This window comes from Propithecus coquereli, unplaced genomic scaffold, assembly GCF_000956105.1.
Source record: "Propithecus coquereli isolate 6110/MARCELLA unplaced genomic scaffold, Pcoq_1.0 Scaffold68, whole genome shotgun sequence".
NCBI lineage: Eukaryota > Metazoa > Chordata > Mammalia > Primates > Indriidae > Propithecus > Propithecus coquereli.
The window spans coordinates 5,258,635-5,275,317 of NW_012152840.1; the positions used below are offsets into that span (position 1 = coordinate 5,258,635).

Here is a 16,683-nt window from a genome sequence, read left to right on the forward strand (position 1 = left end):
TACTGCTCTAAAGCTTTAGCGATTTCCACTTCTGGGGATGTTTTCTCTTCACTCTTCATTAAGTTAACTCCAGGAATTGTTACACAAAGCATCTTTAGATTTTTCTTCTTCTCTTCTTTTAAAATTTCTCTGTTTATGGAAAAATATGCCATGATTCTACGATATTGGTCTTTCCCAGGACTCAGTTTCTACTCCTAGTTTTTAAATCAGATAACAAAACAGGTCACAGTGAGGACATAACTCTGACTTAATTCTCAATTCTTTTTGATATATATTTCTGTATCCTTAAGCTAAATTAGGGCAAAATGGATTCACCTGGCATGTTTGATCTGTGGGACCCGTTTTATCACAGGTGATCATGGTGGAATTGTATAAGGCCCAGGAGTGAGAATAAGGGAGGTAGCCTGGCTTGACAAGGGAATGTGTATGTAGTAAGAGAAATATCTGCGGCGCTGGTTGTTAACATGGTGCTGACTACAGAAAATAAGCTTTCTCCTCTTAGATACGTAAATACTCAGATAGTAACATGTATTATACAATAGTTAATTTTTCTCTCTTTAGTTAATTCTCTAGGAAACACAATTTAAATTGGCTCCCTTTATGCATTTGTATATTTTTTAAAATGCATAATCAATGACCTAGGTGTGATCATTGCATTATCTCAGGTAAGCTGCGTATTGGTGGAAAGAATCTATACACTCACTATACATTTAGATTAAGCTGTTATTTACCAAAGGTTATAAAATTCTGCTGAAGAGATCAGGCAACATAAAGCAAATGTAAGAATTATGGGAGAGTTTCTCTTGACCACCAAAGTCCCTGAAAAGAGACTTGTAGCCGCCGCAGACAATTGCCAGTGAGCAAGCTAGGATTTTACTGGATCCAAAATGGAATTTCTTGCTGGACAACAGGCCTTTGTATATGGGGTTTACATTACTATCACAAATAATCTGTTTCCATATTAGGAAATATTTAGACACCAGAGTCTCCCATAGTTAGTCAATTCAGTCCCAACAAGGTTACCAGCTCCACCAAGCAGATGCAGTGCCTGGACGTGACTAAGCAATATATCTACCTTCAGATTCTTGGCATTCCCTAAAGTCCCTTCCACCATGCATGGGTTTATCATAACAGTAATTTTTTTAAAGGGCCACCTTGACTGAGAGCTTACCATTTGCCAGATACTATTTGAGTACTTTATATGTGGTTCTTTTAATTCTGGCACCACCCATGTTCCTTATTATCTCCACTGCATGATAAGAAAACTGAATTTAGGTGGGCTAAGTCACTTTCTCAAGGCCCACAATGACTTTTCAGAAGAGCTATAATTTGAAGCAAGATCTGTCTTGCAAATCTTATTTTCTTAACCTCTATCTATGCTGGCTATGATGCAAAACACAGAAAGTGAACATAGTTTACCCAATATACTCAACATTAGTAAGTTCAGTCCTTTATTAATTTAATTCTGTGTTTAGAGCCCATTCTGCCTCAATGAAAAATAAAGATAAAATGAGCTAAAATACAAAACGAAAAATTTTTAATACATATAAAGACATATTTTTTCTGCTAATCATTGAGACTCTCTCCTCTAAAATTTAAAGCATTATCATGTTTGTGATAAATTATTATTCATCGGAAATTGTCAAGTAGAGATTGTCTTCTATACTGGAGAAAAGATGCACTAGCTGGGTGCTCACACTTATTTCACAACCTTTTTGTTTGTTTCTATTTAGGAATTATTTGGGACTGCTCTACAATGGGGGTTTTCCCCCCTTATATATATTGGTGAGTTCTGAATAGATATTTTACTTATTTCCCAAATCAGGATTTCTAGTAAATTAGGTTAATACAAATCCATTCTCCTCTTTCAACCCTCATTCATAATTTACATTTCATAAAACGAGAACAACTTCCTGCCCTTCTGAAATTTGAGAATGAGCAAGAAAGCCATTAATAGTAAAGTTTTGTATAATGAAACGCAAAACTTGGATTTATCCATGTCCTATTTTATGTTAACTCAGAGTTAACAGAGAATAACTCATGTGATGTTCAAAACGGATTATGAGTGGCATAGTAAAATATATTACTCTCCTGGAGAACAGAAATTAAAATTAGTAGCTGTTGGCAAGATATTACTCCATAAAAAGTGCCTGAAATAACATTTTATAAATATCAAATTGATGTTGGCTACTTTTAATCACTGCATATGAGGTATTTGGGATATATCAGCATTTATTATTTATAGTCACAATTTATTTAAAATATAACATATAACAGAATGCTTTGCTTGCCAATGTTGAAAAAGTGATTACAAAGTACGGTTTTTTACTGGCAGGCCAAGGGAAGCCTAGCTAAGTGTGGTAACTCACCTTACTCTATAAAGTATGCATGTTCCAGCCACCTTGGTGAAACCTTAAACACGAAGTTTTATCCTACCTTGACACTAATCTGAAGAAATATGATCAAAATTATAGTTTTTAATAGCCTGTTGCTGCCAAAGATCTTATCACTGTAATGCAAAGGCCCTTATATATTATTACTAGAACGTTGTTGTACACTTACAATCAAAGATGATTACTAATAACAGTTATTGCTCACTGTATCTGGGGACAGGAACAAAATAGTAGAATATGGTTATCACCAAAAAGAAAGTAGGACTTTCTATTCTAAAAGATGTTGGAAAAACATCAATTGATCTCTAGACTCTGTTTATTGATCTGTGACTTTACTTGTAGTACATGTGATGAGCTTCCATCCTAAAGTCCTCTTTCTGCCCTCACTTAGTCCCCAAGCAAGTTCTTATTCAAAGGCCAGAATGTCTGCTGTAGTTTTCTAGAACTCTAAGCTGTGACATGTTCACATTCAGGTGTTGGGCAATCTATAAAAGAAACTTCTATTCACCATGTTTATACTTTCTACTCATATTTTGTTAGTAAAGGAAATTTGAGTTTCTTCTTGTCAACCTTCTTGGTACTGGTCCAGGCTAGCCGTGTATGGAACACAACTGTCATTCTGATCCTAAATAATTTTTCTAGTTGTCTGGATCAGCCTCAATCATTCATATGTCACAATGAGAAGGCTGTTCCATTGGTAAATTAAAGAGTTGCACAGTTTAATTGTCACTTACAGATGCCTGATCACTATTGCCTTTATTTTCAATCAAGCTTTAAGAGTAAACTAAACTCACTTTGATTACAATTTTCACCTGCTAGGCCCAGGAGGTTCACTGACGTTGAAGAAAAATAGAATTGCATGATCTTAAAGTTGGAAGAAGTCTTACATGTGAGGTAGTCTAACCTCTTTTTCTGTGGCATCCCCAGCAAGGAAGCATGCTATTATGAAGGTTTGAATCCTAGTTTGCCACATAGAAGTCGTGTGGCGTTAGATTAGTTAACTTTTCTGAACCTCATTTCATCATCTGCAAAAGGGAAATTAAATAACTATATTCATGTATGTGACGTATCTAAACATAATAGATGCACAATAAATTCCAGCCATTATTATCATCATTGTTATGTGGCCATTTTTTGATGTTTTGTGTGCTCATCAGTTTCTGATGAAATATTTTCTTTAAATTAGGCTGAATTCTTATTTTCTATAATTGTCTCTAATTCTAGGCTCTTCAAGTCACTGAAAACCACTTTTCTAACCACCTTACATTTCTCTTCTCTTTAAGTTCTTCACATGTATTATTTATAGATTCATAAACACCCTGACTATTTTTCTCATCTGTAAAACGAGGATACTAATGGTACTCACCTCACAGAATTGCTGCGAACATTAGGTGAGATGATGATGGCAAAACACGATACGTTGCCTGCCATGTAGTGACTATTGTGTAGATAAAAGCTATTATCTCATTATGATTTATAGTGCTTTCAGTTTCCATTTGTCTTTTAAAAAGCTACACCATCCTTGAACCATATTGAACTTGTTTTTCATATGTATTATATATAGTTTTATTTAATTTATATATATATTACATATATAACAACGTGGTATGTGAACAAATTCATCAGTCTCAGCTAAAATCTACGGAATACCGTTCCTTCTATTCAAAGAAATAACAAGGGGAAAAAAGCCTTCTTAATGAGTCTGAAATCAAATTTTTATTTTAGAAGGTATTTATTTAAAAATGATATAGAATAACTGAATAAATTCAAATAAGCCCTAAATATATGATAATCTAAATGTTTCTTCTTAAAGAAGATAAGGGAAAGAGAGAAATATAAAATTCAGTTTCAAGGAACCATCAATGTCATTCATTTAGAAGAATTAATATAAAATATACATATTAACACATATTTTTATCTTTTCTTAATAATGTGTATTTACTCATTTTATCCCTATTTTCCTATTTGATTAGAGCAGACAATTTATATATCTTTTTCTAAAATTGGTTAGTAGGTTTGACCTTTTCAAAAATACTCAATGTACTCATTTCAGCTTCAGCTTCTTTGGTTTGGATGCAGTGTGTGATTTTTTTGTGACAGTAGCCAGTAGTTATTATGCATGGGGGACTCTGGTAGAAATGCAATATTTTGTACTAATTACTAACAGAAAGATCTGTAATATTGGCTGCATGATTTGCCCCTTACATGTGCCCAGCTATAACGATCTGAATTTAGTACTGCATTTGTTAATATTAAACACAAATTTATCCTGACACTTTTATAGGCAAAGCCTTGGAAACATTTAGTCATGTAAAATATAATCATAGTCTTGAAATATTTGCTTTTGCGCCCATGCATTTTTGCAAGGATCTCACTTTGTAACCTTATCTATATTGCTGAATTAGGAGAGTGGTTTGGAGAGGTTCTTTGGCCTGATTATAAGATAGGTGTTAATTTATACTAAGCTGTTATTGCACCTTTATCAAAGAACAGTTGTTTACATAATGTGAATATTCCATCTCTATACACTCTTCAGATCTTTCCTATTATAGTGAATTAAATTTGGTTTTAATTTGCATTCCATTTCCAGTATTTGTTGCCAGACACTTCAGACTTTTTGAGGGCAAATAAAAGTAGCTTGTGATGTAAGTAAAATATTTTGTGTCAGAATAAAATAGCAAACCATTATGCAAAGGGCACATTTTCTCATGTGTTTACCTTATAGCTTCATGAGCTAGACTTGTACAGAAGCTTTGAAAAAATCCCCATGGCTGTCATATTTCATAAGTCTTTCTGACCCATTCAGACAGATGTTAGTATATTACTTGGAGCATACTATAAAACTTACCTTTCACTTATGGAGATGTGTTTGGACTTTGTTCCCCAAAAAGCAAATACAGAGACGATGAGACATGGGATAATAATAGACCTTTGGACACAGAGACATAAAATGGAATGTATGAGTCCTTGACAGAGCAATTAAATACATTTCCATTTTAACAACTGAAGATGAAGAACCAAAACAGATGGGCAGGGGTAGAATAAATGAGAGAAAAAATCAGTATTCATCATGCCTCTTGGCATTCTAGTGCTCCAATTTACTCTGTAGTACATTACAGTAAATCAGATCTAGTTCTGCATTCCAGTCCCTGGTTTATTCTTACATGAAATAAAAACTGAGAAAACTGTGGGGATTCTCCCTGGTAATTTCTAGGACCATCTAATAAGGAGCATCTAGCCATACCATTATCAACAAATTGACTCAATTCCTTGGAAATAGGTAAGTTACACATTATAAATAAATTGGGGAAAGGGATAGCAAAGGGACACACAGCCCTAGAAAGCATGGTGAGATATCATATTATCAAGTATATTTCAACATCTTGAAAGTGAAAAAAGAGCAAATTGCTTGCTTCCATCCTTAAAACATCTGCCAAAAATACATCTTCACCAGAAGTCGAATGGAACTTTTTAAATGATGGTGAACTTGGGATCAGTGGGAAAGAAACCTTTATATTCTTCATAATTTTTAATAAAATTAAGAATTGTCTTGTTTTTAATGTATGAATTGCAACTTGAGAGTCTCTGATCTGAATCTGCATTCTAAATCACACCTGCAGAGCTTGGGAAAGTGTGTCAATTATTCTGTTGCTGCCATTCCAAAATTTAGTAGCTTAAAACAAGTATATATATCCTCATGATTCTGTAGGGTGGCAATTTAGACTGGGTTCAGTTGGACAGTTCTTTTATTGTCATGTCTGAGGATCCCAGATGGCCTCATTCACATGTTGGGGCTCCAATTGCGCTTCTCTGTCTCTCTCATGTTACCTCTATTCCTCAAGGAGGCTAGCCTGGGAATGTTCTCAAGGCAGCAGGGTTCCAGGAGTGTGAAAGCAGAAACTGCAAAACTCAAAATATCCCTCTGCCACATTCTGTTGGTCAGACTATGTCACAAAGCCAACCCGGATTCAAGGGGAAGGGACTCCATCTGTTAATGGGAGGAGTGGCAAAGAAGTTGTAACCATTTTTAATTCCCCCCAGAAATGAGCATCTCTTTGATCTTGTCAGTATCTGTGTTGTTTCTTTCCTCATAATATTCCAAACCTGTTTTCTTCCCCTCCCTCCCCCCATTCCAATATCTCTTTCCTGGGTCAGATCTGAATTACCCCAGGCAGGCATCATAACAGACAGTCCTCTTGCCTCTCCAATCACAACGCAGTTTGCTTTCTCTGTCTCTAATCATTGTTTTTATCCTGTCCTCCTGTTCCTCACACCTCTGTGAGATTCTCTGTCTCCTCACATTCAGATGTTTTCTGTTTGGCACACCCTGCCTGCTCTCTCTCCCCTTCTCTCCTCTCCTCTCCTTCTAACATTCTCCCTCCCTGATCTAACCATCTCATGGACCTGGGTGCATGCCATGTGCAAATATTAACCTCTCCCATTCTTAGTCCAAAATATTTTTCATCTCATCTTTCACAAAGATATTAGCATACAAATATTTACTGAATGTCTGTTGTGTGCAAGGTACTTTCCTAGGCCCCGTGACCAAGATGTTTAAGGTCCTTTCCTTAGTAAGAGAGAAACAATATATGAATAAATAAAGTAATAAGATAGCTAGGAAGTAACTCTGGAGCACTTGGCCTGAACTTGACTAGGAGCAAGGTGGGTCAGGATGGAGGAAGAATGTTCCAGGTAGAGGAAACAGCAAGCAAAATGACCTCCTTCAAATCCTTGCTTTTTTGGGGATTGAGCATCCCTACAGTTTATCATCTGGTCCAGTCGTTCTAGTCCCTGCCTGCATGATAGAATCTTCTGGAATCTTTTAAAAATAATGATGCCTGGACATTACCACGGACCCATCAAATCAGATTTTCTGGAGATGGTGAGGGGAAGGACTCAGACATCTGTATTTTATAAATCCCCATATGATGTTAATGTGTAGCCAAAGTTGAGAAGCACTGATCTACAGCAGTGCTTGTCAGACTTTAACATGCATAGATCACATGGAATCTTTCTAAAGTGCAGCTTCTGATGTCCTAGATCTGGGGTAGAGCCCAAGATTATGCATTTCTGATAAGCTCCAGGTGATGCCAATACTGCTGATCCAGTTGTTACTCAAAGTGTGGTGCACAGACTCCCAGTATCGGTATCACTTGGAAGCTTGTTAGGAAAGCACGTTCTCAATCAGAGAATCAGAAACCAGGTGATTCATTCACCTGAATCAGAAACGCTGGTTGTATAGCCAAGCCCTCTGTGAGCTCAGAAAGTCCTACAGGTGATTCTGAGGCCCTAAGAACCAGTCTGTGGATCTTGATGTTTAGACATGGTCAATTTGGCACTTAATTGTGTTCTATGAAGTGCTTTCTGTAATCGTTTCATGTACACAGGTCTATTGAAGCTTGCATCAAATGAGGTTATAAAGCCAAAGTGCTCTCTTTCTTTTACTTAGTTTCCATGCAGTGCAAATTCTCTTTCATTCTGGTAAAGAGTAAAAGGTACAGCTCTAGTTACAGACTTCTGCTCCTGCCTCCAAAGCCTCTATTCACTCAGCCTGTAAAGCATCAGGAGCTGGCAAAGCCCCTGCAGATGATGCTCTACGGTTGCAGGTGTCACCTGCAAGGAGCTGACTTATTAAAAGCCCTGCTGGGGCAGTTTAATCCCTGTGAAAGGATATTGTAACTCACCTCTAGCTGCTGTCCTATCAAAAAATCGCCCTCCGTATTCCTTCTCTTTGTTTACAAGCTTCGTTAATGGTTTTCTCTCCATTAAGCAGCTCAGGGGAGTGCTATTTAGAGAACTAATTGAATTCTTGCCAATTTTGGGCATGATCCAAAGCTGCCCCAAATCTCAGTATTTTCCATGTTATGTATTTTCCTCTATTCTAACGTGTATAGTTTTGATACCTCAATCTGCAGCATATAAGATAGAAATTATAACAGTATACACGAATGCATATGATAAATATGTCCATTTCTGCGCTTAGCATGAAGATATACCTCATTACTCTGCAATGCAAAACTAAAAAGTTCAAACTGAAATATGTATATTTTTAAAATCATCCAAAAAAATCAATGTATATTAATTTTAGAAATTGCACTACTATTTATGAGATTAATTTGATAATTAAGAGACAACAACCCATTTTTCCCTCTACCAATTCTACCACCATCCCTGCTCCACTACCACCAATTTTAAATAGTTCCTCTTTCTGATTATTGAAAATATTATAGGTAGTTAGCTAATGAAAACTCAGAGAAGTGACTAGAGGTAATTGTTTTCTTCTTTGGTAGGTCCAGACTTTAGGCAGATAAGGGAACTTCAGAGAACAACTTTATCCCGTGCTTTGGGAGAGATGGCAGGGCGCGGGGGAGGCCATAGGGACCTTGAGGCTGCTTTTTCAGTTCAGCAGGTACAAAGCACCATATTTTGGGGTGTCAGTTTCTGAACCCCAACAGTCTTAAAGGAGAACTTTAATCTTTCTGCAATACACTCCTCCCCCCAAATCTATTTGCTCCTCTTCTTTGGTCTCTTGGTTTATATCATCATCTGTATTTCAGGTCCTAGGCGACAGGCATATCTGCTCTTTTGTTGTTCTCATCTTTTTTCAACTGTCATCCATTCGACAGCATTAATTATCTGAGATGAGTAGCTTCATCTTTCACAGAATTATTCTTGGACCATAAACTATTTCATAGCTGAAATCTTTGAACATCTGCCTGGGATGTTTAGCAGAAGTAAATATTCTCTGTTGCTTCCCTTTCACAGTTTGTGGAGATGAATGCACAGGCCTTCTTCTCGGTGACTTGGCTCGCCTGGAGCAGACAGCCATGAGCATCAACCTCACTGGCCCGTTGCCTGCTCCTTATAGGATGCTGCACGGCCTAGAAAATATGACCCAGGAACTAAAGGTAGGTTGGTGCAGCAACAGCAAGAGCCAAGGACAAGGTGACAGAAGCTTCCCAAGGGGTATGGGCCATAGTTGGTAAATGCTCTTTCCACTGCCCCCAATCAAAAGACACAGCTATTAGAGAAGTCCAGAGATTTTCTAAACCAGTGTTTTTCAAACTGAGGAACTATAATATACAGATTTCTATTAAGGGAAAAGAGTTTCATGTACGCCCTTCCCCCCAGTGTTTGGCCTAAATCAGTTTTATGATATTACTTAAATATGTACAAACATAAAATCAGGCATGAACTTCTTATACTTACAGCTCTATAAAATCAAAACAAATTAATCCTTACAGAAGCCTACAAAACCAATAAAATTCAAATTAAAAACATTAATATAAAGTAACATGATTTTGGCTGAAAAGGAGTTGCTGCTTGCAACAAGAATAGGATACTGACTACTTCCACACGGGTTCTTCCACTAACAGGTGACATGGGGTAACTCAGTTGTCCTACCTTTCCACATTTGAACCAGAAATTCCCTTGCAAGGGGTCTTGAAGTGACCTGTGGCATCGCTTGACAAGTTCACGTGACTTATGTGCTCAGTCTGCCACATAATCAAACATACACCCTGATGTAGGCACCGAGATCAGGTGGCAGTATTCATCTCTCAGGTGCCTAGCCTGGGATCCAGAAATGCTTACATTAATATTCGAGGTTACTGTCACAATGAAAACACCAAATCAGAATTTCATACTAGAGAACTGGTAGACCTTTGAAAGTGCTTCAACAAGCACCAATATGAAAAACACTGTATTAAAACATTATTGAAGCTTTTGGTAGTTAAGAGGATAGGAGAAAATGTTAAGGAAATTGGAGTGGTTTCACCCGATGGAAAAAGATGAGAAGTGTCAACTTACACACTGTCAGGCAATTGTCAGCTATTGATTGAGAAATTATAGAATGCCCCAGCATTGTACTTGGTTCCTGGGGGATTCAATGACTCTTATAATGCCGTCATTACCCTCAGGGAGCTTATATTCTATGTAGTTTAAAAATAATCATTAAACAATAATCAAGCAATTAGCAAAAATACATAATTACCACATGTTTTATAAAGATTTTAAGTCCAATAGAGTACAAAGATGGGAGAAGTCAATGAGATCCAAAGCAACCAGGGAATGCACATTGATGAGAGCATAATTCGTGTTGGAACTTGAAGGGTAGAAACCATTTTAGTAGGCAGAGAAGTATTGGTTAGGACTGGGTGAAAAATTTAAAATTTATTCACTAGGCTTTGGTAGATACTTCTCTAGGGAATATATTCTTTAACCTTCACCATAGCCTTTAAGGTAAGTATTATTATCACTATTTTCCAGAAGATGAATCCCATAATGCTGATGGCAGGATTATCACACATAATTTTTACGGAAACTCCAAGTAGGAAAGTTGTCTTGGACTGAATGTTTATATCCCCCTAATTTATATGTTGACATCCTGTCTTAGTCTATTTTATCTGCTATAAAAAAAAATTCCATAAACTGATTAGCTTATAAACAACAGAAATATATTTCTCACAATTCTGGAGGCTGGGAAGTCCAAGATTAAGGCACTGGCAGGTTCAGTGTCTAGTGAGGGCCTGTTCCTCATAGATGATGACTTCTTGCTGTGTCCTTACATGGTGAAAGAGGATAGATAGCTCTCTGGTGTCTCTTTAACAAGGGCACTAATCCCTGTCTTCATGACTTAATCACTTCCCAAAGGCCTCACCTCCTAATATCATCATGTTGAGGGTTAGAATCTTAATATGAATATTGAGTTGACACAAACATTCAGACAACAGCAAACCCTAGCCTCCAATGTGATGGTATTTGGAGATCTCTCTGCCATGTGAGGACACAGGGAGAAGGCGGCCATGCTTAAGAGAGCCACCAGAGGCAGATGTGTGAATTAGGCCTGTCTGGTAGACATTAAAATTCAGACCTGCTGGTGAGAGATAAGGATGGAGACTTCAGTGGGACAGGGTGATGTGAAAGACAACATTGAAAGCCAGACAGAGGAATCTGAGTTTCCCTTGCAGTCCCGGTATTCAGGGATGTGCAGAGTTTTAATAAAAGAGCGCAGACCAGTTATTTTCCTTGTGTATGAAGTCAATACAAAGAAAAGAAATTAAACTAGGAAGGCAGAGATTTTAGTTGGATATAAAACATTTTAAAACTAATATAATACTTAAGCAATGGACAGTGAAGTACAGAGGGCCCTATGGATGAGGCTCCCATCTGTGGACATCATCTAAGCCAAGGGTTTCAGCCACACACCCCTTATGGCTGGGTGTTGATCCACGTGATCTTGATTTTCCTTAAATTCAAATCTTTCTTGATTCTGTGTTTGTGTTCTTCTTTCATGATTCATTTAATATCTGAGTCCTTAGGATCCCGTTTTGATATTATAAAGCCTTAGTAAACAAGTTATCTAACTTCTTTGCTCACTTCCTTTAACTGTGTCCCTGCTCTCTAGGCTCCTAGAGAGGCATGGTACTCAGTATGTAAGTGCCCAACTGAAATAGTTTCTTTCTCTTTTCTTTCAAGGTGAGAAGGCTAAGTTAGTTGAGGATATAGGAAAAATGTGTTCTGTTAAATGTTCAACCCCATGATCACTGCAAGACCATTTACTAAAATATATATGGAATGAAATCTTTTTCAGCACTTGCTCTCACCTCAGCGGGCCCCAGAGAGGCTCATTCAGCTGGCAGAGGGCAATCTGAACACTCTGGTAATGGAGATGAATGAGCTTCTGACCAGGGTAAGTTGGCAAAATCAGGAATCTTCGGAAAGCAGATAGATTATGTAAATTAAGGAAAATTACTTTAAAGTTCTGAAATGCAAATCTTGCTCTTGCTAAGTCCCAATTTGCTGTATGAAATAGATGTATTATGACTTGCTACTTCTGCTTCAAACCAAGTGGTAGAACCCAGTTGCATAAGGAAAAAAAAAAGTTGAGATACTTAGGAAGTATCAAGAACAATGGCTAAAAATACCAGAATGACAGTGCATTTTGAGAATTTTACTCAGTAGCCTCCATGGTGAAGTTTTTATCAAATCTGAATTCCAAAAGCACTATCTTCGATTATGTAAAGAAAAAGAAAAGCAAATGAAAATACTTGTGGTCTCTTTGATTGCATCATGGGATTTTTTTCATTTGTATAAAAACAGCCTGATTTAGTATACTGATTTAGTATTCCTACACAAAAGAAGAAATCTTCTTTATTGTGAAAATTCAAAGCATTTAAGACATTTTTAAAGTCAGAATGTAGAGTCCATATTCCATTTATGAGACTTTTAAGGAATTTGAAGTTTTAAATTTTCAAAACTGCAGGGGGGTTAAAGTTCTTTTTGTTGTTAGAGAATGAAGAAAACAACATAAAGCCTGCCATCTTGTGGCCAGAAAAATGCATGAAGGGGAAACTGGCCTGCAATGTAGAGATGTAGTTTGAGTATCTAAGAGCTTTAAATGATAAAAAATATTGGAGCAAGAAGGTGCTTAGAGTTATGTAGTCTATTTCGTATTTTAGAGAAGAGCTGCCTCAGGCTATGACAGTAAAATGAATTACCAATGGCCACACAATTTGCTAAACTCGGGGACTTAAGCAGAACCTACTCTCCAGATTTCCACTGGCCCAGTTCTTCACAATAACCTGCTGTTGGTTTAGGAAAATTTCCACAGGGAAATCAAATAGGCTTCTGAGCACATAATGCCAAACAATAGCCCTGATGTTACCTTTCCAGAATCTCATACCAGCAATATACAATGTACGGATACAAAACAGTTTCGTGCCTAATGTATTTAGACATTGAATTAAATTAATGAGCACATTTATCTTATATTAATATTTAACAGTTTGTATTTGTTACATGACTACTACTAAATAAGAGTTTTTAAACAGGTCATAGCAGAACAAACTCGATTCAATAAGCTCATATGAATGGTCACAACATACAAAGCTCAAGTTAAGCATTGGCAGATGAAAAATATAATGAGCTAAATATTAGCTCAATCTGTCTTCAAGAAACTTTCAGTTGTATGTGTATGTGTGTGTGTATGTGTGTTTGTATGTATGTATGTAAGTGTTTACATGTATGAAGGATAATACGAGATAATTGCCTGCAAATATATAATAAAACATGCAATAAAATAAAGGAATATGAAATGTCTTGAGAAATACATAAAAATGGGACAATTTAATCAGGTTAGAAGTAATTAGAAAAATTCTATGAAACAGGCGCCATTTCATTCATTTATTCATTCATTCATTCATTTAATTAATACTGATTGGCGTCTCCCCATAGTATTAAATCAATGCCTCCCATAGGCACTACGACAGACACTAGGCATAGAGGTGTAAGCAAAATTGACACAATCCTTACCCTGATTGAGCTTATTATAGACTAATGATCTGAGCCTAGAGAAACAAGAAATATTTTGTTACGAGTGTCAGATTTTTTTTATGTCTTAGCTTACATCCTTTCATCTTTCCAGCAGACTCTCTTATGCTACGTTTTCTTAAATAAACTTTATTTTTTTGAGCAGTTTAAGGTTCAAAACAAAATTGGGTGAAAAGTTCAGAATTCTCATATACCCCCTACTCCCACCCTACCCCCACATACTCACTATCAACCTCCCCCACCATAGTGATTCATTTATTACAATGAACCTACACTGATGCATTATCATCACCTAAGTCCATAGTTTACATTAGAGTTCACTCTTGGTGTTGTACATTGTATGAGTTTGGACAAATGTATTATGACATGTACCCACCATTACAGTATCTTACAGAAAAGTTTTACTACTTGGAAAATCCTCTGTGCTCCACCTATTCATCCCTTCATCCTCTCCAACCCCTGGAAACCACTGATCTTTTTACTATCTCTATAGTTTTGCCTTTTCAAGAATGTCATATAGTTGGAATCATATAATACATAGCTTTTTCATATTGACTTCTTTCCCTTAGTAATATATTCTTGAGGTTCTTTCATGTCTTTTTATAGCTTTATAGCTCATTTCTTTTCAGTGCTGAATAAAATCCATTGTCTAGATGTATCATAGTTTATCCATTTGCCTACTAAAGGATATCTTGGTTGCCTCCAAGTTTTAGCAATATGAGTGAACCTGCTGTAAACATCTATGTGCAGATTTTTGTGTGGACATAAGTTTTCAACTCATTTGGGTGAATACCAAGCAGCACAATTGCTAGACTTTTTGGTAAGAGTGTGTCTAATTTTGAAAGAAATTGACAAAATGTCGTCCAAATGGGCTATACTATTTTGCATTCCCACCAACAATGAATGAGAGTTCCCATTGCTCTACATCTTCACCAGCATTTGGTGTTGTCAGTGTTTGGGATTTTGACCACTCTAGTGAGTGTGTATGGTATTTCTTTTTTGTTTTAATTTGCAATTCCCTAATGACATATCATGTTGAGCATCTGTATGTTTATTTGCCATCTGTATATCTTCTTTGGTAAGATGTCTATTCAAGTGTTTTCTATTTTTTAACTGAGTTGGTTTTCTTATTGTTGAATTTTAAGAGTTCTTTTTATATTTTGGATAACATTCCTTTATCAGATAAGTCTTCTGTAAATACTTTTTCCCACTCTGTGGCTTATCATTTCATTCTTTTGAGAGTGTCTTTCACAGAGCAGAAGTTTTTAATTTTAACAAAGCCCAGCTTATCAATTATGTTTTTCATGGTTATGCCTTTGGTGTTGTACCAAAAAAGTCATTGTCCTACCCAAGATCATCTAAATTTTATTCTGTGTTCACTTCTATGAGCTTTGTAGTTTTACATTTTTACATTTAGGTCTATAATCCATTTTGAGTTAGTTACAATACTATATTTTAAATAACCTTTTTATTTTAGAGTAGTTTTAGATTTCAGAAGAGTTGCAAAGATAGTACAGAGTCCCCATATACTCTGTGGCCCCCTGTTGTTGACATCTTACGTTACCGTAGCACATCTGTCACAACTGATGAGCTAATATGGATACATTATCATTAACTGACAGCTATACTTTATTCAGATTTCCTGGGTTTTTACTTAACGTCCTTTTTCTGTTTCAGGACCCTGTTCAGGGTACCACATTACGTTGAGTCATCATGTTCTCCTAGGCTCCTCTAGACTGTGACAGCGACTCAGGCATGTTTTTGATGACATTGACAGTTTTGACAAATGCATGTGTTTCATAGGCTGTCCCTCAAATTGGGGTTTGCCTCACGTTTTTCTCATTATTAGAATGGAATTTGAGTTTTTGTGAAAAAAAACCCACAGAGGTGAAATACCACTTTCATCACATCAGATCAAGAATCCATGTGACCAATGTGATTTATTACTGTGGATGTTGACCTTGATCACCTGCCTGAGATAGTGTTTGACAGATTTTTCTGCTCTAAAGTTACTTTTCTCCCCCTTCTCCCATGCCATTTTTATCTGTCCATTCTTCAGATTCAGTAACACAAAAGACCTAAAAATAAGGCTTCTGAAAAAGCAAAGATCTCCTTGATGGATTGAGGATAGAAAGGAAATGTAAACTCTTATTAATTAACTTTGTCCCTGTCATATTTATAATTGGAAATATAACTTTCATGGAGACCACAAATACTCAAGTCAACATATCCAATTCTCTCTTTCCCTGTGGTCCAGCTATATGATAATCAAAAGGCAAATTGATACACATGGAATCATAACTAGAGGAGTAGATGACTTAAGTAACCAATAATATCAGGCTAAGACCACTAGTCTCTCTATCTCACAGTCATGAATAATCCTACAAGTGGGACCAGAATATGAGAAATGCAGTGACCATAACTTTCTGTTACCCATGACTAATTAGAAGTGACAGTGCCTTATACTAGGACTGCACATTGGAATTACCTGGCCCGGTCTCATACGCAAAGGTTATAATGCAGTTGGTCTGAGATATAGTTAGAGCACTAGAATTTTCAAGACCTCCCCAGATAATTCTGATGTCAGCCAAGGATTAAACTACCATGATTCTATAGTTACCTAAGGCTGACTCCCTTTCCTCTGGAAAGTACTTTGATTGGTATTGCCAATTTTTGTGATGCTCCTTTTTCTCTACTTTGTAGGCTAACTAGTCACTTATTATAGTCTCTAAATTTTTTAAGACACATGGCAAGTTTCACACTGCATAGCTGGTGTAGGAACTGCCCTCTCTTCTTTGAGTACTTTTATATTTTGTGCCCATTTTTTAATGGAGAAATCTAGTTAAATGTAGGGAGCTAACATTTAACATGTATTTTGATATATTTTAATTAATATGTAAATATTAAGCAGATATCATGTAATCATATATCTCTTTCAATGTATTTTGATTTATTTCCT

General features: G+C 36.4%; 1 protein-coding gene across 1 annotated transcript in view; it reads left to right on the forward strand.

The window, feature by feature from the left end:
• The window catches only part of LAMA2 (laminin, alpha 2), a 551,451-nt gene that overhangs the window by 354,683 nt on the left and 180,085 nt on the right, over positions 1–16,683 (forward strand). Inside the window, exons 29-30 of the mRNA XM_012660792.1 lie at positions 9,159–9,301; positions 11,986–12,084. Coding sequence (XP_012516246.1) covers positions 9,159–9,301; positions 11,986–12,084 — 242 coding nt within the window. The remainder of the gene's footprint in view (positions 1–9,158; positions 9,302–11,985; positions 12,085–16,683) is intronic.